Source organism: Saccoglossus kowalevskii, chromosome 19 (genome assembly GCF_978046115.1).
Source record: "Saccoglossus kowalevskii chromosome 19, keSacKowa6.1, whole genome shotgun sequence".
NCBI lineage: Eukaryota > Metazoa > Hemichordata > Enteropneusta > Harrimaniidae > Saccoglossus > Saccoglossus kowalevskii.
This window is the reverse complement of record NC_140659.1, coordinates 14,938,102-14,960,092: the sequence shown is the minus strand read 5'-3', so window position 1 is coordinate 14,960,092 and position 21,991 is coordinate 14,938,102. Positions and strand designations below refer to the sequence as shown.

At 37.2% G+C, this 21,991-nt stretch overlaps 1 protein-coding gene across 2 annotated transcripts in view; it reads right to left on the bottom strand.

The window, feature by feature from the left end:
• Window positions 1-954: 954 nt before the first annotated feature.
• Window positions 955-21,991, bottom strand: part of LOC100369526 (Golgi-specific brefeldin A-resistance guanine nucleotide exchange factor 1-like) — a 74,340-nt gene continuing 53,303 nt past the window's right edge. For both annotated transcript variants that reach the window (XM_085493644.1, XM_085493645.1), the window contains exons 26-35: window positions 17,610-17,853; window positions 17,049-17,218; window positions 15,182-15,449; window positions 14,293-14,480; window positions 13,403-13,553; window positions 12,054-12,286; window positions 6,918-7,031; window positions 6,253-6,430; window positions 5,238-5,375; window positions 955-4,757 (exon numbers count right to left, since the gene is read on the bottom strand). In XM_085493644.1, coding sequence (XP_085349770.1) covers window positions 4,501-4,757; window positions 5,238-5,375; window positions 6,253-6,430; window positions 6,918-7,031; window positions 12,054-12,286; window positions 13,403-13,553; window positions 14,293-14,480; window positions 15,182-15,449; window positions 17,049-17,218; window positions 17,610-17,853 — 1,941 coding nt within the window. In that variant the 3' untranslated portion in view covers window positions 955-4,500. The remainder of the gene's footprint in view (window positions 4,758-5,237; window positions 5,376-6,252; window positions 6,431-6,917; window positions 7,032-12,053; window positions 12,287-13,402; window positions 13,554-14,292; window positions 14,481-15,181; window positions 15,450-17,048; window positions 17,219-17,609; window positions 17,854-21,991) is intronic.

The following is a 21,991-nucleotide window of genomic DNA, read 5'->3' as shown; positions in this document are numbered from 1 at the left end:
TTTATTTAACATCACTAACAATTTTTTTAACAACTAACTTTCTTTTTGTAGTAGTAGTTATCACAACTAATCTTTATTGCTATTAACTGATAGAAACATTGTATTTCTAAGGATGCAATAAAGTTATTATTATTATTATTATCAAAGAGTGTAGGTGTACTTTTGGTTAAATAGTGCCATGTTGCAATCACTCGTTGCTTGCTATGTACCTTAACAGGCCGAGCATATTTGGTTGAATTACTAAAAAGTGAAATCATGCAAGGTAAGACAAACAGTTGTTAAAATGATGTGCACCTGTAACCCAGTACATATGATCCCGACACATTAAGCATATGAATATTTGAGGACACAAAGCTGGACCCAGACAGTTCAAGGTGGAGGGGGGGGGGTCACCTGTGTACAGTCAAACCTTGATTATCCGAACACAGTGGGCAGTGACATATTTGTTCGGTTAATTGATCGTTCGGATAAACGATCCGAACGTAAAATTAACATAAAATGAAGGACAATAGAGTGTACATGCAAGTTCTTAGTGACGATAACAATGCACAGTGAAAAAGCAATAGCTCAACACGTTATGGCCATTTCTTGCATGCACAGGTGATGACTTCTTTGCTTTAAAGACTCTCACAGGAACCCCGATTTGTTTGGATTGTCAAACTTTGTCAAAAAATAATGACACAAAAAATGTAATTGAATTTTGTAGATTGACAAGGGCGACAAATATATTACCCTATTTACTTTACATTGTATTAGAGGTGCATGCGTTTACGTAAATAACAGAGGTGTGTCTATGGTCAAAATAAATTACTATTATTTTAAGAATCCAGTATACTATATATGAAACTGTTGGCTTACATGTATATTGGAGATTCTAATAGAGATAATATGGTATGAAGAAATGCACAATTTGAAAATGCATCTACTTCAATGACAAATTGAAATACATATAAATTGCATGTTAAGACATTTTATTTACTGATAATAATGTACATCATATTCATACTGTTAAACAAATATACGAGAAACCAATTTACTTTGTATAAATTAAGTGCAAAATTAAAACAATTACACAGCCATTACAGTATCACCAATGGTTCATTTTGCTATGCATTTTTACATAACATTGTATTCTCTGATTCAAAGCCAGTGAGACAGTTGCAAAAAAAACCCATTAAATAAGCTTTGAGCTAAGAAATTTAAAAGATTTTTTTTAAAGATTTCAACACTAATAAGAAGTATAATACACTTCCGTATCAATACATTTACTCAACTAAAAAAATTACATTGCACTTTTGTTGAAAAAATTATACTTTGTAACTCAAACCACGAGTCAAATTACTAAATATCTGTAATTATTTCCAAGGCCAAACTTATTTCAGAACTCGGCAAATCCATTTTTCCAGACACTTAGTTTTTTAAATATTAAAGAGAATTGTCGACAGTATTTGAAGTTGAATTCAAATATCCTAATCTACCCTGCACTGTCTGTATTGATCATGTTATGTAATGAAATTAGAATATTTTCAAAAAAAATGAAATGTAATATACATTGCATTTGAAACGAATGAACCATACCTCCTGACACAACTGCAGTATCTCTGTCCATTTCTGGGTGACTGACTGTTTACTCGCAAAATAAATCACAATACAAACTTGTGCATGCGAACTTGTTGCATGTAGTAGCTAAACAAAAACACTGTACTGTCACTGCTATTTGATATTGGGTAGAGATAGTGCTAACAACAAATACAGAATTCATAATTACAACTTAGCGAATTGTACATGCTATGTACATTTTAAAATCAAATGTAAAACCCTGTTAACAAAATTTCACAATCTTTGCCTCATGAACTCATTCCATCTCAAGACGTGGAAATGATAAAATAAAAGTGTGTCCCCAATGTCATTGTTGTAAGATTATCAAATGGTAGGAGAAATAGAATTAACCAATTACAACAATTAAAGTTACTATATACAAAAACTATTCTGACATGCACTTCTGATAGTCAAGTTCTCTAACAATTTGGAGATATGTAAATAGACAATGTCAGTTTCACTACTACAGATTACTTGCTATGAATGCTAATTGTTGCAGGAAGTAATAATAAATATTTCAAAGTATGAACAAATTTCAGGTTTGTCAACAGCTTTTCCAAGATTAGTGATCATACAATTATGTAACCTTATCTACCATTCAGGTATTGAGTTCTGCACACAAGTCGCAATGATTCAATGAAAAAAGAAATCCATAATTGCAGTGAGGTGGAAAGCCAAGGTATCCCATAATATGTTATACATTGACACAACATCAACAGAAATAAACATTACCAACGCTAGTTTTCTTACACTAATATTAAGTAGACATTTTACAGACACAGTTTTTAAAATTATATTATATATATGTATGTATATCTTCTATTTGACCTCTAGAATGTACAGATGATTTATAGAGGGGTAAGAGACTGTACAGGCCTACAATTACACTAAAATGTAGTAAGGTTGGAAAAGACAAATGAATTGAGCATTTTTAGATGTAAAAGTGATAACTTTGCACCATTAAACTTTTTTCACCATAGATTTGTATCCAGTTTAACCATAACATTTTTATTGTTAATATCATTTCATTCTATTTCTTAATCAAAATCTTTAAAAAAAAAATATACAAGTTGATTTTGAGCCTGTATGGTAGCCAAGCCTGTATCGCATGGTATACGAGCCTGTATCGCATGGTATACGAGCCTGTATGGCATGGTATACGAGCCTGTATGGCATGGTATACGAGCCTGTATGGCATGGTATACGAGCCTGTATGGCATGGTATACGAGCCTGTATCGCATGGTATACGAGCCTGTATCGCATGGTATACGAGCCTGTATCGCATGGTATACGAGCCTGTATCGCATGGTATACGAGCCTGTATCGCATGGTATACGAGCCTGTATCGCATGGTATACAAGCCTGTATCGCATGGTATACAAGCCTGTATCGCATGGTATACAAGCCTGTATCGCATGGTATACAAGCCTGTAACGCATGGTATACAAGCCTGTATCGCATGGTAGCCAAGCCTGTATCGCATGGTTGCCAAGCCTGTATCGCATGGTTGCCAAGCCTGTATCGCATGGTTGCTAAGCCTGTATCGCATGGTATACAAGCCTGTATCGCATGGTATACAAGCCTGTATCGCATGGTATACAAGCCTGTATCGCATGGTATACAAGCCTGTATCGCATGGTATACAAGCCTGTATCGCATGGTATACAAGCCTGTATTGCATGGTATACAAGCCTGTATCGCATGGTATACAAGCCTGTATCGCATGGTATACAAGCCTGACATTATCAAAATATCACATGCACCTAAAAATGCTCAATTCGGGAAGAATATATTAATATACAAGAATAATAGTTTTAGGGGTTGATTTAAAATCCTAGTGGTGTAACCCTTATAACAAGAATATAATCACTCCTACAAGCCATCACTATACTTATTTTTCTGTTTGGTTAATGGTGACATTATCACAGTGATGACAAATTTCTGTTCTTTTTTAGTGAGCATTTACAACACTGAGAGAGAATTTTACTCCATACGCTATCAACATACAACAGCATGGCCCTTCAATGTGGTGTATTTTGTAAACCAATTCTTGATGCCAGGAAATTTCAATATTAGATAAATTGCTATCATTTGTTTGCTATCATTTTTAGAAAATTACATCTTAGAGCTACAATGTACCCATCTCCAACACCTCAGTGCTACAATGTACCCATCTCCAACACCTCAGTGCTGCAATGTACCCATCTCCAACACATCAGTGCTTCAATGTACCCATTTCCAACACCTCAGTGCTACAATGTACCCATCTCTAACACCTCAGTGCTACAATGTACCCATCTCCAACACCTCAGTGCTGCAATATACCCATCTCCAACACCTCAGTGCTGCAATGTACCCATCTCCAACATTTCAGTGCTGCAATGTACCCATCGCCAACACCTCAGTGCTACAATGTACCCATCTCCAACACCTCAGTGCTACAATATACCTATCTCCAACACCTCAGTGCTGCAATATACCTATCTCCAACACCTCAGTGCTGCAATGTACCCATCTCCAACACACCTCTATCACAATTGTTCATAACTCATGAAAACTCACGAATATTGAATGCACATGAAATAAAATCGGTTTACAGTATTTTGTGGTTGATTAAAAACATTTTTTTTTGCAAGTTTTAACACTGCTTTCTTTAAACCCTAACATTATGGGCAGTAAACCTAAGTACATGTAGGTACCAAACATGTTTTCATTGAAATGTACTTTAAATGCTATATCAACACAGACATAAGTAGTCCTTGATTTCTAACAAATTTAATAACATTTTCACAGAATTGTCGAACACTGTATGCTAGGACGCCACATGGGTCACCAAAATATAGTACTGAGAATAAATGCTAAGATTGATTTAACGATCAGAGAGGTTAAAAGATCTGAGATCATTGGGAAGAGTCAATAGAATGAACCTGAGAAACAGATAAAACTGGTAACGCTGTTCCCTGCATAACTTGTGGATTCAATAGAATTGGAACAGACCCCGTAGAGCATACAGTGTTTGTGCTCGACACTGTCCCACTCAGAGAGGGTAGCGGAGGCTGCAGTATAATGTTGCTACCACTGCTCTGAGGTTCACGTGCATTGGTGTGTTGTGGTTGATTTGATAGTTGTGGGGTGCTTGGCCTTTGTGGACTTGTCTCTGTAAAAAAAAAAAAAGCAACAATAAAACCATTTTTTTGTGCAATTATTGAAACATGCATTTAATCTTAATTTCAGTTGTGCAGGACATTTATATTTTAACTTGAAAACAAGTATTCTTCAAATTTTCTGTTTGCTTGGTCTGAACTGATAATTTTTAAGATATTTGTAAACTGTGATGATTTCAAACTATTTTATGTAATCCATCATTATACATAATTTTGTAATGGTGTTATATGCCAATTGATCACCTTATACTGGTATGCTTAATACAGTAATATATGGGTAGTTAAAATTGAAAGAACAGTAACCCAGATGTGTAAACTCTCTGGTTTCTTTGACGTTTTGTGTGTTGGAGAATCAACAAATAACTGATAATCTCCAGCCTGCTTGCATAAAATTACTCAGAGAATATTATAACTTGCAAAGAATTCAAAAATAGATTTTATTTTCTTGCATGCAGATGTAATGTATATCTCACCTCCAGAACTACATGTATCGTTGGTTGGTGGGGGACTAGCCGATGGTGGTGGCGGCGGCGGTGAGGGGCATTCTCTGGGTATACTTGTATCTTGACTCGGAGGTTCGCACACTCGCATTTTAATAAGATTTGGATTTACTACAAAACAAAAAACATAGAATTTATAGAGGTTTGGGCTGAAATGAAAATTATATCTCATCGTCTTCACGCTTTCATTATCAGAATATTAAAATGAAAAAAAAAAAAATGGACAATTTTCAACAATAGACTGAAATATCATGGAAAATTGACTATTTTTGTACTGGTTTCCATGGTGAAATTAATTCTTCATATTGTGAAATTTTGCTCTGTGACATGGGATGAACGAAGTCCTATATTGTTATCAATATAAATCCTAACACATTTCAAAAAATCAGCGTTTAATTTAGCGAGTTTTGAGTGTGACAACAGTTGCCAGTTGGCCAATGGGAAATTTTCGTTCCTTCACATACTGCATTACACATAAACGTCCAGTTAAATGCTGAGTAGGAACAAATTTTAAATTGATACAAACTCCTGTATCTATGTACCAGTTTCACAATTACATTTAGGTGAAAGTTCTGGTTAGCTATGCTTATCAGTGGCCAGAAAATAAAATAACTGACAAGATGGCTGTTCTTGGAGTGTGTGGCTATTTCTGCCCTATTCAAACACATTACTGGCATAATTAGTGTACCAGAGGAAAGCCTGAAAACCTTTCCAATGTCAAGCATGTTGTCTAAATTATATTATTGGCTGTTAGTTTGTTGATAAAGGGCACAATAAATGCTATTTTTTTGTGATCAGTGTGTTCTTCTTCATAGTTAATTTTTATCTAGTACAATCCAGTGCAGTAATCCTTAAGAAACACATGAAATTAGAAAGCACTGTCGCCGAAGACAGAATTAATAATTTGTACATTACAAGTATCTCCAAAACTTGCAGTGATGGACACACTATTATGTCTTCTCGTATCCTACTTTTGGTATTTACTTACTCAATTCTTGAGGTTTGAAAACTTCATTTTTAAGTCCTGGGAGGAAGCAGTCTATTCTCTCCCAAGTCACCTCCCAGAGAGCTGAATGATCTTCCTCAACGCCATCAATGTTTTGGAACACCCCAGCGGTATCCATGACAAGTAACATATTCTTAAGAGATTCAGGAATAGCCTCTGACTGTGGACGGATAAAGATCATACAAGCAATTAACACAGAAAATGATAGGTCATCAAATCCATTTCAAAGGTAGTTATTAATTACAAGAAGTCTACATGTTTAAGTAATTAGCATTGTTATAAAGTTGAGATATGTACACAGGGTTTAATCGATGTTGCGATTTCTAAATTTAGAGACATCTCTGGTAAAAAAAAAAAAATATAATTTCACACCTCATACCATGTTAAAGATAAAACAAACTCCTGCACCATACTAGTCTACCAAAATAAAATTCTGCTCCTGAACTGAATATACTATAATAATATTTCATAATATGTTTTTCGACTCAGCTTGGAAAAATATGAGTGCCGTTAGAGATAATACGTCAAAAGATAATCAACAATATGGCTGTTTAGTCACTAGTTGCCTCAGCTGAATCCAGAGAATAGGCAATTATATCAGAAAATGTAAATAGCGTATTTCTAGTGAAAGAAGTACGAATACTTACCAGTAAGTCACTTTTATCTTTGTGCATATATTTATCCATAAAATCTAAAATAGTTAGCCATAATGCTGTAAATGTTGGTAGCGATAACAATGGTGTTAAATGCTGTAAGAATACCTACGAGAAAAATACGTCTGTCAGAAAGAAATCTTTCATACAAGTATATGGGACATGTCAGCAACAAGACAAGTATATGGGACATGTCAGCAACAAGACAAGTATATGGGACATGTCAGCAACAAGACAAGTATATGGGACATGTCAGCAACAAGACAAGTATATGGGACATGTCAGCAACAAGACACAAGTATATGGGACATGTCAGCAACAAGACAAGTATATGGGACATGTCAGCAACAAGACACAAGTATATGGGACATGTCAGCAACAAGACAAGTATATGGGACATGTCAGCAACAAGACAAGTATATGGGACATGTCAGCAACAAGACACAAGTATATGGGACATGTCAGCAACAAGACAAGTATATGGGACATGTCAGCAACAAGACAAGTATATGGGACATGTCAGCAACAAGACAAGTATATGGGACATGTCAGCAACAAGACAAGTATATGGGACATGTCAGCAACAAGACAAGTATATGGGACATGTCAGCAACAAGACACAAGTATATGGGACATGTCAGCAACAAGACACAAGTATATGGGACATGTCAGCAACAAGACACAAGTATATGGGACATGTCAGCAACAAGACACAAGTATATGGGACATGTCAGCAACAAGACAAGTATATGGGACATGTCAGCAACAAGACACAAGTATATGGGACATGTCAGCAACAAGACACAAGTATATGGGACATGTCAGCAACAAGACACAAGTATATGGGACATGTCAGCAACAAGACAAGTATATGGGACATGTCAGCAACAAGACACAAGTATATGGGACATGTCAGCAACAAGACAAGTATATGGGACATGTCAGCAACAAGACACAAGTATATGGGACATGTCAGCAACAAGACACAAGTATATGGGACATGTCAGCAACAAGACAAGTATATGGGACATGTCAGCAACAAGACACAAGTATATGGGACATGTCAGCAACAAGACACAAGTATATGGGACATGTCAGCAACAAGACACAAGTATATGGGACATGTCAGCAACAAGACAAGTATATGGGACATGTCAGCAACAAGACACAAGTATATGGGACATGTCAGCAACAAGACACAAGTATATGGGACATGTCAGCAACAAGACAAGTATATGGGACATGTCAGCAACAAGACACAAGTATATGGGACATGTCAGCAACAAGACACAAGTATATGGGACATGTCAGCAACAAGACACAAGTATATGGGACATGTCAGCAACAAGACAAGTATATGGGACATGTCAGCAACAAGACACAAGTATATGGGACATGTCAGCAACAAGACACAAGTATATGGGACATGTCAGCAACAAGACAAGTATATGGGACATGTCAGCAACAAGACACAAGTATATGGGACATGTCAGCAACAAGACAAGTATATGGGACATGTCAGCAACAAGACACAAGTATATGGGACATGTCAGCAACAAGACACAAGTATATGGGACATGTCAGCAACAAGACAAGTATATGGGACATGTCAGCAACAAGACACAAGTATATGGGACATGTCAGCAACAAGACACAAGTATATGGGACATGTCAGCAACAAGACACAAGTATATGGGACATGTCAGCAACAAGACAAGTATATGGGACATGTCAGCAACAAGACACAAGTATATGGGACATGTCAGCAACAAGACACAAGTATATGGGACATGTCAGCAACAAGACAAGTATATGGGACATGTCAGCAACAAGACACAAGTATATGGGACATGTCAGCAACAAGACACAAGTATATGGGACATGTCAGCAACAAGACACAAGTATATGGGACATGTCAGCAACAAGACAAGTATATGGGACATGTCAGCAACAAGACACAAGTATATGGGACATGTCAGCAACAAGACAAGTATATGGGACATGTCAGCAACAAGACAAGTATATGGGACATGTCAGCAACAAGACAAGTATATGGGACATGTCAGCAACAAGACACAAGTATATGGGACATGTCAGCAACAAGACACAAGTATATGGGACATGTCAGCAACAAGACACAAGTATATGGGACATGTCAGCAACAAGACACAAGTATATGGGACATGTCAGCAACAAGACACAAGTATATGGGACATGTCAGCAACAAGACAAGTATATGGGACATGTCAGCAACAAGACAAGTATATGGGACATGTCAGCAACAAGACACAAGTATATGGGACATGTCAGCAACAAGACACAAGTATATGGGACATGTCAGCAACAAGACACAAGTATATGGGACATGTCAGCAACAAGACACAAGTATATGGGACATGTCAGCAACAAGACACAAGTATATGGGACATGTCAGCAACAAGACAAGTATATGGGACATGTCAGCAACAAGACACAAGTATATGGGACATGTCAGCAACAAGACACAAGCATATGGGATATGTCAGCAACAAGACACAAGTATATGGGACATGTCAGCAACAAGACAAGTATATGGGACATGTCAGCAACAAGACACAAGTATATGGGACATGTCAGCAACAAGACACAAGTATATGGGACATGTCAGCAACAAGACACAAGTATATGGGACATGTCAGCAACAAGACACAAGTATATGGGACATGTCAGCAACAAGACAAGTATGTGGGACATGTCAGCAACAAGACAAGTATATGGGACATGTCAGCAACAAGACAAGTATATGGGACATGTCAGCAACAAGACACAAGTATATGGGACATGTCAGCAACAAGACACAAGTATATGGGACATGTCAGCAACAAGACACAAGTATATGGGACATGTCAGCAACAAGACACAAGTATATGGGACATGTCAGCAACAAGACACAAGTATATGGGACATGTCAGCAACAAGACAAGTATATGGGACATGTCAGCAACAAGACAAGTATATGGGACATGTCAGCAACAAGACAAGTATATGGGACATGTCAGCAACAAGACACAAGTATATGGGACATGTCAGCAACAAGACACAAGTATATGGGACATGTCAGCAACAAGACAAGTATATGGGACATGTCAGCAACAAGACAAGTATATGGAACATGTCAGCAACAAGACACAAGTATATGGGACATGTCAGCAACAAGACACAAGTATATGGGACATGTCAGCAACAAGACACAAGTATATGGGACATGTCAGCAACAAGACAAGTATATGGGACATGTCAGCAACAAGACAAGTATATGGAACATGTCAGCAACAAGACACAAGTATATGGGACATGTCAGCAACAAGACACAAGTATATGGGACATGTCAGCAACAAGACAAGTATATGGGACATGTCAGCAACAAGACACAAGTATATGGGACATGTCAGCAACAAGACACAAGTATATGGGACATGTCAGCAACAAGACACAAGTATATGGGACATGTCAGCAACAAGACAAGTATATGGGACATGTCAGCAACAAGACAAGTATATGGGACATGTCAGCAACAAGACACAAGTATATGGGACATGTCAGCAACAAGACAAGTATATGGGACATGTCAGCAACAAGACACAAGTATATGGGACATGTCAGCAACAAGACACAAGTATATGGGACATGTCAGCAACAAGACACAAGTATATGGGACATGTCAGCAACAAGACACAAGTATATGGGACATGTCAGCAACAAGACACAAGTATATGGGACATGTCAGCAACAAGACAAGTATATGGGACATGTCAGCAACAAGACACAAGTATATGGGACATGTCAGCAACAAGACACAAGTATATGGGACATGTCAGCAACAAGACACAAGTATATGGGACATGTCAGCAACAAGACAAGTATATGGGACATGTCAGCAACAAGACACAAGTATATGGGACATGTCAGCAACAAGACAAGTATATGGGACATGTCAGCAACAAGACACAAGTATATGGGACATGTCAGCAACAAGACACAAGTATATGGGACATGTCAGCAACAAGACACAAGTATATGGGACATGTCAGCAACAAGACAAGTATATGGGACATGTCAGCAACAAGACAAGTATATGGGACATGTCAGCAACAAGACACAAGTATATGGGACATGTCAGCAACAAGACACAAGTATATGGGACATGTCAGCAACAAGACACAAGTATATGGGACATGTCAGCAACAAGACACAAGTATATGGGACATGTCAGCAACAAGACAAGTATATGGGACATGTCAGCAACAAGACAAGTATATGGGACATGTCAGCAACAACACACGAGTATATGGGACATGTCAGCAACAAGACAAGTATATGGAACATGTCAGCAACAAGACAAGTATATGGAACATGTCAGCAACAAGACACAAGTATATGGGACATGTCAGCAACAAGACACAAGTATATGGGACATGTCAGCAACAAGACACAAGTATATGGGACATGTCAGCAACAAGACACAAGTATATGGGACATGTCAGCAACAAGACACAAGTATATGGGACATGTCAGCAACAAGACACAAGTATATGGAACATGTCAGCAACAAGACAAGTATATGGGACATGCCAGCAACAAGACACAAGTATATGGGACATGTCAGCAACAAGACAAGTATATGGGACATGTCAGCAACAAGACAAGTATATGGGACATGTCAGCAACAAGACACAAGTATATGGGACATGTCAGCAACAAGACACAAGTATATGGACATGTCAGCAACAAGACAAGTTTTGGAAACTTTCAGAGGAAAGAAAGACATCTGTCAGGGGATGGGGTGATATTTGCATATTTTCCCTGTCTAAGAAACCTGTCAAGAATAATTCATGGATATGAGTACCCCACATTCACACAAGGCCAAATATGGTACTGTTAGCGTTTCGATAATGGAGGGACAAATCATTGTAATCATTTTGATTGTAAAAGCAATTATCAAAGAACTTTGTACTTGTAGCTTGCTGTAAACAGAAATATATTATAATTAGATTCCTAGAAATAAAGCATTTGTTGTATCTTCAATAGAAGTGCATGTGAACTCAGCCTTGTACTGAAGCATTTATGGTAATTAGGTAATTCCCATCATACCTTGCAAAGTAAGGTTGATGATCTCATTCGTGTTTCTTCCATCCCCACAGGATCTTGGAGATTAATATTCTCCAATAGTTTTGACAGAAGCGGGAATAAGACTTTGTTAAAACATGATTCCCATTCTATAGCGGAGAGAGTCCTCAAATCGTGTACAAGTAATGCTCGTTGAAGATAGGTCAACGCAGACATGCGCACCTGCCGTCGTATGTCACAACATAGTCTGGCAATACCTAGAAACAAAAAAGAAATGGCAAAGTATTAATTTAAAAGAACATTCTAAATGTATACTGTAAACCATTTCTAGATTGCAAAATTTTCACACTGAACATCTCTCGCAGTCACAAATTTAACAATTTATAAAAGATGTTTGCTCCTTCGATCTGCCACTTAAATTTGTTAAGCTTGTTGTAAAAAAAATATTCGTTCTTTGCTTTACAGATTTTTAAAAAAATTGTCCCGCCCAAGGATTTTCTCTGTCTAATTACTTGTTGAGTCTGGTCTAATATTCAAATTGCATGTGCTACAATGCTCACAACAGCAGCAATGTACTGAAAATACAATTCCCATGATTTCAATGAAAAGTTCATGCAACATATGGAAATATGAAAGGCCACTCGTTAGGTGCTGAAACATTTTGTTAGTATACGTAAAGCTAAATAAAATGTGTTTCAACCCTGGTCAAAAAGTTTATTTCATGCAAATCAGCTCAAAATAATTATTTCTATGCAAACTAGCCCTTGACATTGTACTTTGTTGTAATAAGGTAGAATGATACACAAAAGTAAAAATATTATCATTTTCTTTGAAATATGTTTACACATTTGATATTATGTTAAGAAAGTAAAATAAAAATATGGAGTCAGATAAATTGATTAATGAAATACAAGTAAAAATAGCATGTCTGTTTTAGGACATTTTATCATTGTTTCCTATGGAACGGATATACAATGTACATCAACATCGCAAAATTTTGTTCAGTGAAAAAAAAGTTATCATACGAGTGACTGTCCGTTGTCGTTGTCCATTTCAACTTTTTACTTTTTGACTTCTTCTTGAAAACTACAAGCCTGATTACTTTGATACTTGGTGTATATGTATCATGGGTAGACCTCACTTAAATTTGTTCATTTCATAATGATATCTTTAATTCTCTAACTTTGGGAAATATTTATGTCATTCTTGGTAAAAAGTGATATTTTCAATCTTTTGTTAAAAACTGCAAGTCTGATTGCTGACTAAGTATGTACGGACGGAAGGAACCCAAATTAATAGTCCCCGTTTTCGAACTTTGTCTGAACGGGGACTGAAAACTAGAAGACTATGACTCTTTAAAAAAAGATACCTACCTTGTAAAAGTGGACACCAACATTTAACCCAAAGAGCACTAGCGCCTGCATCTACCTTCCTGTCAGCTACGCCTTCTCTTTCTTGTTCCTCGGCCCAAGAACTGAATATAGTGGCTGCCCTTGTGTGTAATGTATGCATCAAATCTAATAACTGAGATAGAATGGAGGCACTGTTTACAAAACAGGAATTCACATACATTGCAGTGTGCCACTCACACCCATAAATTTTGTCCTTGCATGCACAGTCATATGGTGTACACATGACAATAAAATAAATGCGATCAATTTACCAGTATTTACTATACGAAGGCAGCCATCTTTAATACGGCTTGAAATTACATTAAGGGATAAGTTTAGAAACACGTTTTTCAGATACCTACAAATCAGTAAAGAAACAAACTTTCACAGCCAAATGATTCATTTAAGAAAACTTGATTGATTTTCAACATTTTTGAAATTTTAAAATAGTCTAAAACTGTCAATGGACAAGTGGGTTTGTAGAGAGAGGGCAGTGAAGCTTTTTCCCATGTAGGTGCTTTTAGTCTCGCACAAAAGCTGGATGTGGGAGACAGGTAGAAAATTTACTTTAATTGCCATTTGAAAATTCACCCTCTGAAAAAAGTCAGTATTCTACCCAATGTTGTGTACATATATACTACAGGCCTTTTTCATTAGATACATTTTGCAATTCAAGCAACTGATTTTACAGTGAAGATTTTACTGTCAGAGGTACTTAAGACAGGAAGTCTCAGTGACTTTTTCTAAATTTCCTCCTTGCAACCACCTTTCAGTCATTTATCAAAATGTAAACAACACGCCAAACAAATCATTTCTACAGTATGTTGCCAATATTTGTGTAGTGTTATAACCTAAGATATAAATAGACATACTTGTATAGAAAGAGACTGATAACCTCCAGGTGGACCATCATTATCTGTATCTTCATTTTCATTGGCTGACCGCGACAAATGGGCTGGTGATGTCTTGGATTTTTTCATTGCAGTTTTCTTTTTATGTTTGGCACTTCTTTCTTTTTCCTTGGCATGACGATGTCTTTTGTGTTCAACTGATAGTCGCCCTGTAATATGTCAATATGATAGGACTTTATAGATGGATGTCTCTACAGAAACATTACAATGTTGATGACAAATATGTACAAAGCACGGGTACAGGGGCGCAGCGCCCTCATGCCATGGTCACGCACCCCATTACCCTGAGGAACAGATCCTCTGGCAACCATAAAATTCTGAATTACCAGGGATCACATGTGGCCACAGTCTTCAACTGTGACCTGTCTGATAGTAATTTTTGAAGAAGTTAAAATTGTAAAGTTGACAACGACGAAGGAAAATCAGTAATATTTTTATATATTGCGAGTTCAAGTCCTAATCGTATTTGCACTAGTAGATGCACTTGTGTATATGACAGAGATATACATCTATGGTCAAAATAAATCATATTTTAATAATCCAGTATACAATGATGTGCGATTCTTTTGGGGATGTACTTGTAAATATGGCAGTTCACATGATACATTTGGTCAGCATAACTGTTGAGTCTGCTAGTTCATGAATCGGAACTTCACAGAAAATTGCAATTTTGTGAACATACATGTAGTCAGTGGGTAGCAAGCTATTGATGCTTCCACACCGGAGACAATTCAGTCAGGTTTGTTCATTTAATTAACACATATCCTGCTCACAGCATTATTAGCACTGGTGGAGGCTTTCGGCAAGCGATGTGTTAAGCGGATAAATAAAACTAATAATATACTCCTACCTCCATTAACACTGGCCTCCACAAACACCCTTATGCAATGTACGCAGGCCTCAAAGTTATCGGGAGTAACGTGCGCTGCATCTCGAACCAAGAAAGCTAACGACTCGCAACATTTTAACAGCGACTTAGTATCATGATGATGTAACTCCTCGTCTATGGCGATCTCATACTGATTATAGAGACGCTTCAACGGCAGGTTGTGATGGTGATGGTGGTTATGGTGGTGATGATGATGTTGCCGTTGTTCAATCTCGCCCTCTTTGCCGACCTAAAACGAGAAATAATCATGTCATATGATTTTTAAAAAGGCAGAGATTGATAATGTGTGTGCTCAGTGCTTATCATCCTCAAATTTGAATACCTCATAAACAGAATCTGAATCAAAATACAGTTTGTATACAACGATTAAAACATGTTCAGCTTAACAACAATATCCCCTTTACTCTGAATCAATCCACCTATACTTTAGTAAGCAAATAACACTGAATAAACGACAAGGTAAATACTACGTCAAATTATAGTAAACATGTACTGCGTGTGTGACTCAAACAGGCGTTTCACGTACGGCACCTAATCGCCTAGCTTCACGCCACTACACGTCTTCCCCTCGGCCACCCCCAAAAAAGGGTGCTTAATAACCGAGCCTATTACGTGCAGAGAACATGAAACCCGTTCACATGATCCGTGCCACACAACGTGGCCAGAATACGGCAAAGGCCTTCAGATTTGGCTGTACGAGGATGGTGAAAGTAATGGTACAGCATTATAACAGTGAATAAGTACTGAGAAATAATTGTAAACTCATAGTTGCTGTTGACATAGGAAGTAAAGTAAGCAAAAAACACTGAATAAAAGGCAAGGTAAATACTACGTCAAATTATAGTAAACATGTACTGCGTGTGTGACTCGAACCGGCGTTCGCGTACAGCACCTAATCACCTAGCTTCACGCCACTACACGTCTTCCCCTCAGGCACCGGGTGAGCTAATCTCATATGTTTGCATATCGGATAGACCCAATTGCGTTCACGCACTGAAGGAATTGGTTAGCATGCGCATGGGCTAAGAAGCACCAAAACTTAATAGATAAGAATATACAAAAATGTTCAGTCAATTTAACTAGGATTTAACTAGGAAGGTATACTTGTTAGTTCTATGCTTATAAAACAATACCAAAGCAAATTCAGAAAGTGCAGATTGCAGAATAACAGGAAGTAGCACATAGTCTCATTGTCAGTTTATTTTTCTCACGACATTACGAAATGAATTGTTATGAATATAATACCTAAGCATTCACGCATGTTTTCTTAGCATGGGCAAATGTATTTGACCTCTTAGCCCGTAGGAGCTATGTGTGAACACTACTACTGTAAAATACTTTATTTTAGCCGAGATTAATTTTCGCTGAAAAAAACTTTTTGGGTGTTATGTATGGAATTTATTTTCACCAATTTCTGACGAGTTGACTGTAAAATATAGGAAAAAAAGGGTATATTCGCTGCATTTTATTTTCACTGAATTATTCCTTCAGCGAAAATTAATTCCAAGTGAAAATAAAGTATTTTACAGTATTATGGACTGCAGGCGTTAACAGATCAAGACTTTGTGGATTCGTGCACATTACCCTAGAATGCAATTTTAACATACTACAGCAAACTGATTATAATTTAGTTGTAAACAAATTTACTACTAAGTCGGCAAAAATCTTGAAATTTTACAGTAGGGTCATACAACACAGTGTCAGCAACTCTTCAGAGCTAAATTACAAGAGACGAAAAATCAAGCGGAATACAGTATTCAGTGAACAAAATCGTATATTGAAATATTGAGTGTCATGCTATAACATCAAATTAAAAATTGTAACTAACCAGTAACCATTCACCAGTAGTAGAGCTAGCTGATGACTGTATGTCGATATCAGTTGATGAACGCTGTACTCTTTGCTGTGATTCGTATAATTCACTATCAGAAGTATAACCCCGTTCAGATGAAGCAACACCATATGAACTAGTAGACAATTCACTGTCAGATTGTGCACCTGAAACACAGCAACATGGCTTTGTATTAATCTACATGACATGGCAGTGTGCTCACTTAACTCATCAATAAAATACTAGATATGCTGATCATAACACAGAGAAAACCAATCTGAGAGACGCATTCAAATTCAACTGACCACTAAGATAGGGGGTGAATTTCTATTATAATTTACATAAAATGACAATGTGTTCCCCCAGCTCACTGATACAATACTGGATATGCTGATCATAACACAAAGACAACCAATCTGAGAGAAGCATTTAAATTCAAATACGTATTAATTTACACTACAAGACAATGTGTCCCCCTAACTGACTAATAAAATAATAAAATCTATGCTGGTCATAACACTGAGAAAGCTAATCAAAGAACAAGTATTTGAAACTCACCACTATCCAATAAGATAGGGGGTGCATTTGTATCAATATCTACAGAATACTGTATGATTGGTGGTGGAGTCATGCCGGCTCCTACACACTCCATAATAGTAAATATAGTATACCAGTCGGCATGGCAATGGATATTAGCTGCATTGGTGCGTAGTAATTCATGCATTCCAAACGAGATCTGTCGACAAACTCTCTGCATGACATTAGGTTTCATCATGAGAAGAATGCGTAGAGATGTTAAGACCTGAAATAGATAAGGTCATGATATTAGTTTTTGTAATGCTCAACAATAGACCATTTTCCATTCACTGCGAGAATCACGCGTTATGCGTGAAATCGAACGTAAAAACAGAACAAACAAAGGTCATAGCGTCGTAGTGGCGTCAAACATCGCGTGAGATTCGACAAACGCGAAAGTACTTTGGGGGACATTTCCATGTCAATAATGTGCTGTACACATTTGATGATAGAAAATTTGGATTAAAAGAGGACATTCGAATGCAATATTCCTCTGTCCAAGATCGGCCGGTCGATGTGAGCTACGAAATAAAGAAATTCGAGTTCAAAATCAAATCGTCCGATTTTTGCGGCAGACGTTCGACGCGCGTCTTTCATGCATCTTGCGAGATCTCGCAGTTGTACGGAAAATCACCTATTAATGTAGTATGTGGTTGAGTAATGTGAACCCTCAGTTGTAAACCCCTTCCACCCCCATAAGTTGAATGGTTTGTCTGAACATTATTAGAAAAACTGCAGGAAAATTATCGTAGCAGTGAATCGAAAATTCTGAAAATTTCTATCAACAAAAAAGTAATGACAAGTACTGCAAACAAATTTATAATCTTGCAAGAAATAATTTTTTTTCATTAATTTCATGAATTAGTGAAAATTGTACAGTGTTCAAAATTTTTCTAGGATCGTAAAGACATGAGGTTACAGTGACTGAGAATATGGTCCCCATGAATGCCATTAAGAAGGTTCAAGCCAAATTGCAGTCTGAGAATAAATGTTGTGTTTGCCATACTTTTGTTATTATACATGTCGCTAGGCTACGATGAATGAAAAAAGTAAGAATCAATTAGAGAATTATGTGCGATAGAAAAGTTTGAAACGTCATAGGGAAACGGTCAAAATTAACATTTTACATGGTTTCTATGGTGAGATTATTTCAGCATCATCATAAAATTTTGATGATGAATTAATGAAAAATTCATATTTCAATGATATGAATCCTAACATTGTTAAACATTTCAAAAAATTGACATCTACTTTAGTTAGTTTCCAGTGAGATAATAGTTTGCCATTATAGTCCTCTCCCATAATGCACCACATATATGTGCAGTAACATGCTCAGTAGTGCAAAATGTGATGTTGTCTCCCATAATGCACTGCATATATGTGCAGTAACATGCTCAGTAGTGCAAAATTAAATGTTGTCTCCCATAATGCATTGCATACAGTACAGTTCTCGCGGAAGCTTTGGCTTTTGTGGCATCATTGTCGCCTACGCATGGCTTCATTGTCGCCTCAGCATCGCATCATTGTGGCATCAGCTTCGCGTCATTGAAAATTGAAGCTGTGTTCGCCTCGCTATTTTGTGGCATCATCGTGGCCTCAGCTTCGCAGTCTCATGGCATCAACATGGCATCAGCTTCAAAGTATTGTGACATGAGTATGACCTCATTATTTGCACGCAGAAGGGCAGTAGACAAAAACATGTACAGAAGTTCGATATGTATTCGATTTGAAATTCAAGGCGAATAAAATAATATGATCAAAAGTAAAATGACATTTTAAAAAGATATCTTGTTTAATTATTTTAGTGTTGCGAGTATTGGGCACCAAAATCTTTGCGAAGTACATTACAATCGGCAAGGTGACGAGTTTCATATTGACTGGAAGGAAAATCGTGATAAATTCAAATCACACGATGCAATTTGCTGTATACGAAGTGAAACTGTTCTTGTTATAAAATTTACCTTTTTTCGCTCATTTTTTTTGCTGCTAGAAGAGCAGATTCAGATTCCTCATTTCGGTGGTATTTTTCTGTGTTTCGTTTAGTTTTAGCCGAGTCCGACCCCATGCCCGGACTACTAAAACATGCAACACACACGTACGCCGCATGGTGCGTCGGCGTCGTCGCCAGTCATGTTGATACAAAGTTCCAAAACAAGTGCGTACATTTCCAACATACGATTGGATGGTTGTGGTGGCGTCGGCCTGGTAAAATTTGACAACCAATTCTCAAAATTAAGTCACGATCAGTGATCTGAGCTTGATCTATACGTACTTTAAAAGTATTCTCACAAACATATTTTCGAATGAAAACGAGCCACATGCTCTGTAAAAAATCGAATAGCACTTGACATGCGGAAATATTTTTTGGGCTTCAGAAAAAAAAAAACGTGTCCATTTAGTGTGGCCGTAAATATTTGGTCACCAGCCGATGAACAATTTGAAAATCATGATTCACACGGAAATCCTTCGATACTGAAAATCATCGACCCCAGTCTGGTTTACCTTATTTCCCAACTTGCAAAACTGATTTGTATCTCAGCCCTGTTTTTTTTTTTTTTCTTTTTTTTGAACTGAGGTAAAATCCCATCCGTTTGTCAAAATATACCGATGTTTTTCAGTGAATAATTGCGAAACTTGTCACAGCACAAAAAAACTTTGTGAATCGACGATGGAGATTGGATGGTACGACGACCCTTCAATTTGCGTTAAATGTTTTGTTACAACATCATTGATTGGCTGAGAGTCACCTGATCGGAGCACGACCTGGGTCACAGAACCATATAAGTCCGTATTATCAACAGGACTTTGCGAGAAAACCACACCCACATTTTCAACCATTTTAGCGCAGAAGTTGCCAACAAATGTCGAAAACTCGTGAATTTTATAAATTCGAATAAAATAAAGCTAGCGATTCGTAAGACTGGTTAATAATATATCCCCCGATGCTCTTCGATTGTTTTATTTCAAGTTGAGAAATGGATACTTGTAGTTGAAGTTCCATCGATTTCAAGGCGACTATTTAACCGCGACAACTCTACGCTCTGTTGTAGTTTCGCGAGGTAAAACAAAAATACAATAAATAGTACTTGTTTAATTATTTGGTTGTACAGCCCAAAAATTACGGGACATGATCCCCATGAATTGCGATAAATAAATGCTGATTGTGTTGAATGACGGACGTCGGGACCGTTTGGAGAAACAAATTACGGTCGGTAGGTAGACATTTCAAACAAATGAAATTATTAACGAAAGACGAGATTTTTCTAGGTATTTACGATCATACGGTCATACCAAATATATACAAAATTGACAAATACACAAAGAGGTGTAATAGTAGGTCATTTTTATTTTAGCCTTAGAAATATTTTCTTTCACTCAGTCCACGTCCATGCGTGGGAATTCTATTTAGCTTCATGGTCCTTCGGCTTGTCTTCTGCTTGGGGGGAAACAACAATAATTATACAAATCGTAAACTCAACACAATCAGGAAAAGAAACCCAGACAACCATGTTGTACTTCAGTTGAATACATTTTGTAGCAGTGCGTCACGTCGGAATATTGTCTAAAATAAAATATTCAATCCCAGCCAAATCTAGGTCAAAGGGTCAGATTGCGTGCATATAATTATAGATAGTTAAAACAAAAAGTATTTGAACTTTTGACGGTTGTTCAACATCTATACACGGTTACTAAACTTCTTTGTTTGAATGAAGCGATGCTGATGCCACATTGTCGCCATAATGAGGCCACAATGAAGCGAAGCGATAATCGCCTAACTTTTTAATGTCGCGACATTGAAGCGATGCTGAAGCCATAACAATGCCATAATGATGCGATGCTGAAGCGAAGGTGAAGCTGAAGTGAAGCCAAAGCTTCCGCGAGAACTGTACTGTATATGTGCAGAAACATGCTCAGTAGTGCAAAATTTGATGTCACCCATAATGCATTGCATATATGTGCAGTAACATGCTCAGTAGTGCAAAATTTGAAGTTGTCTCCCACAATACATTGCATACATGTGCAGTAACATGCTCAGTTGTGCAAAATTTGATGTTGTCTCCCATAATGCATTGCATATATGTGCAGTAACATGCTCAGTAGTGCAAAATTTGAAGTTGTCTCCCATAATGCATTGCATATATGTGTAGAAACATGCTCAGTAGTGCAACATTTTATGTTGTCTCCCATAATGCATTGCATATATGTGCAGTAACATGCTCAGTAGTGCAAAATTTGATGTCTCCCATAATGCATTGCATATATGTGCAGTAACGTGCTCAGTAAAGCAAAATTTGATGTCTCCCATAATGCATTGCATATATGTGCAGTAACATGCTCAGTAGTGCAAAATGTGATGTCTCCCA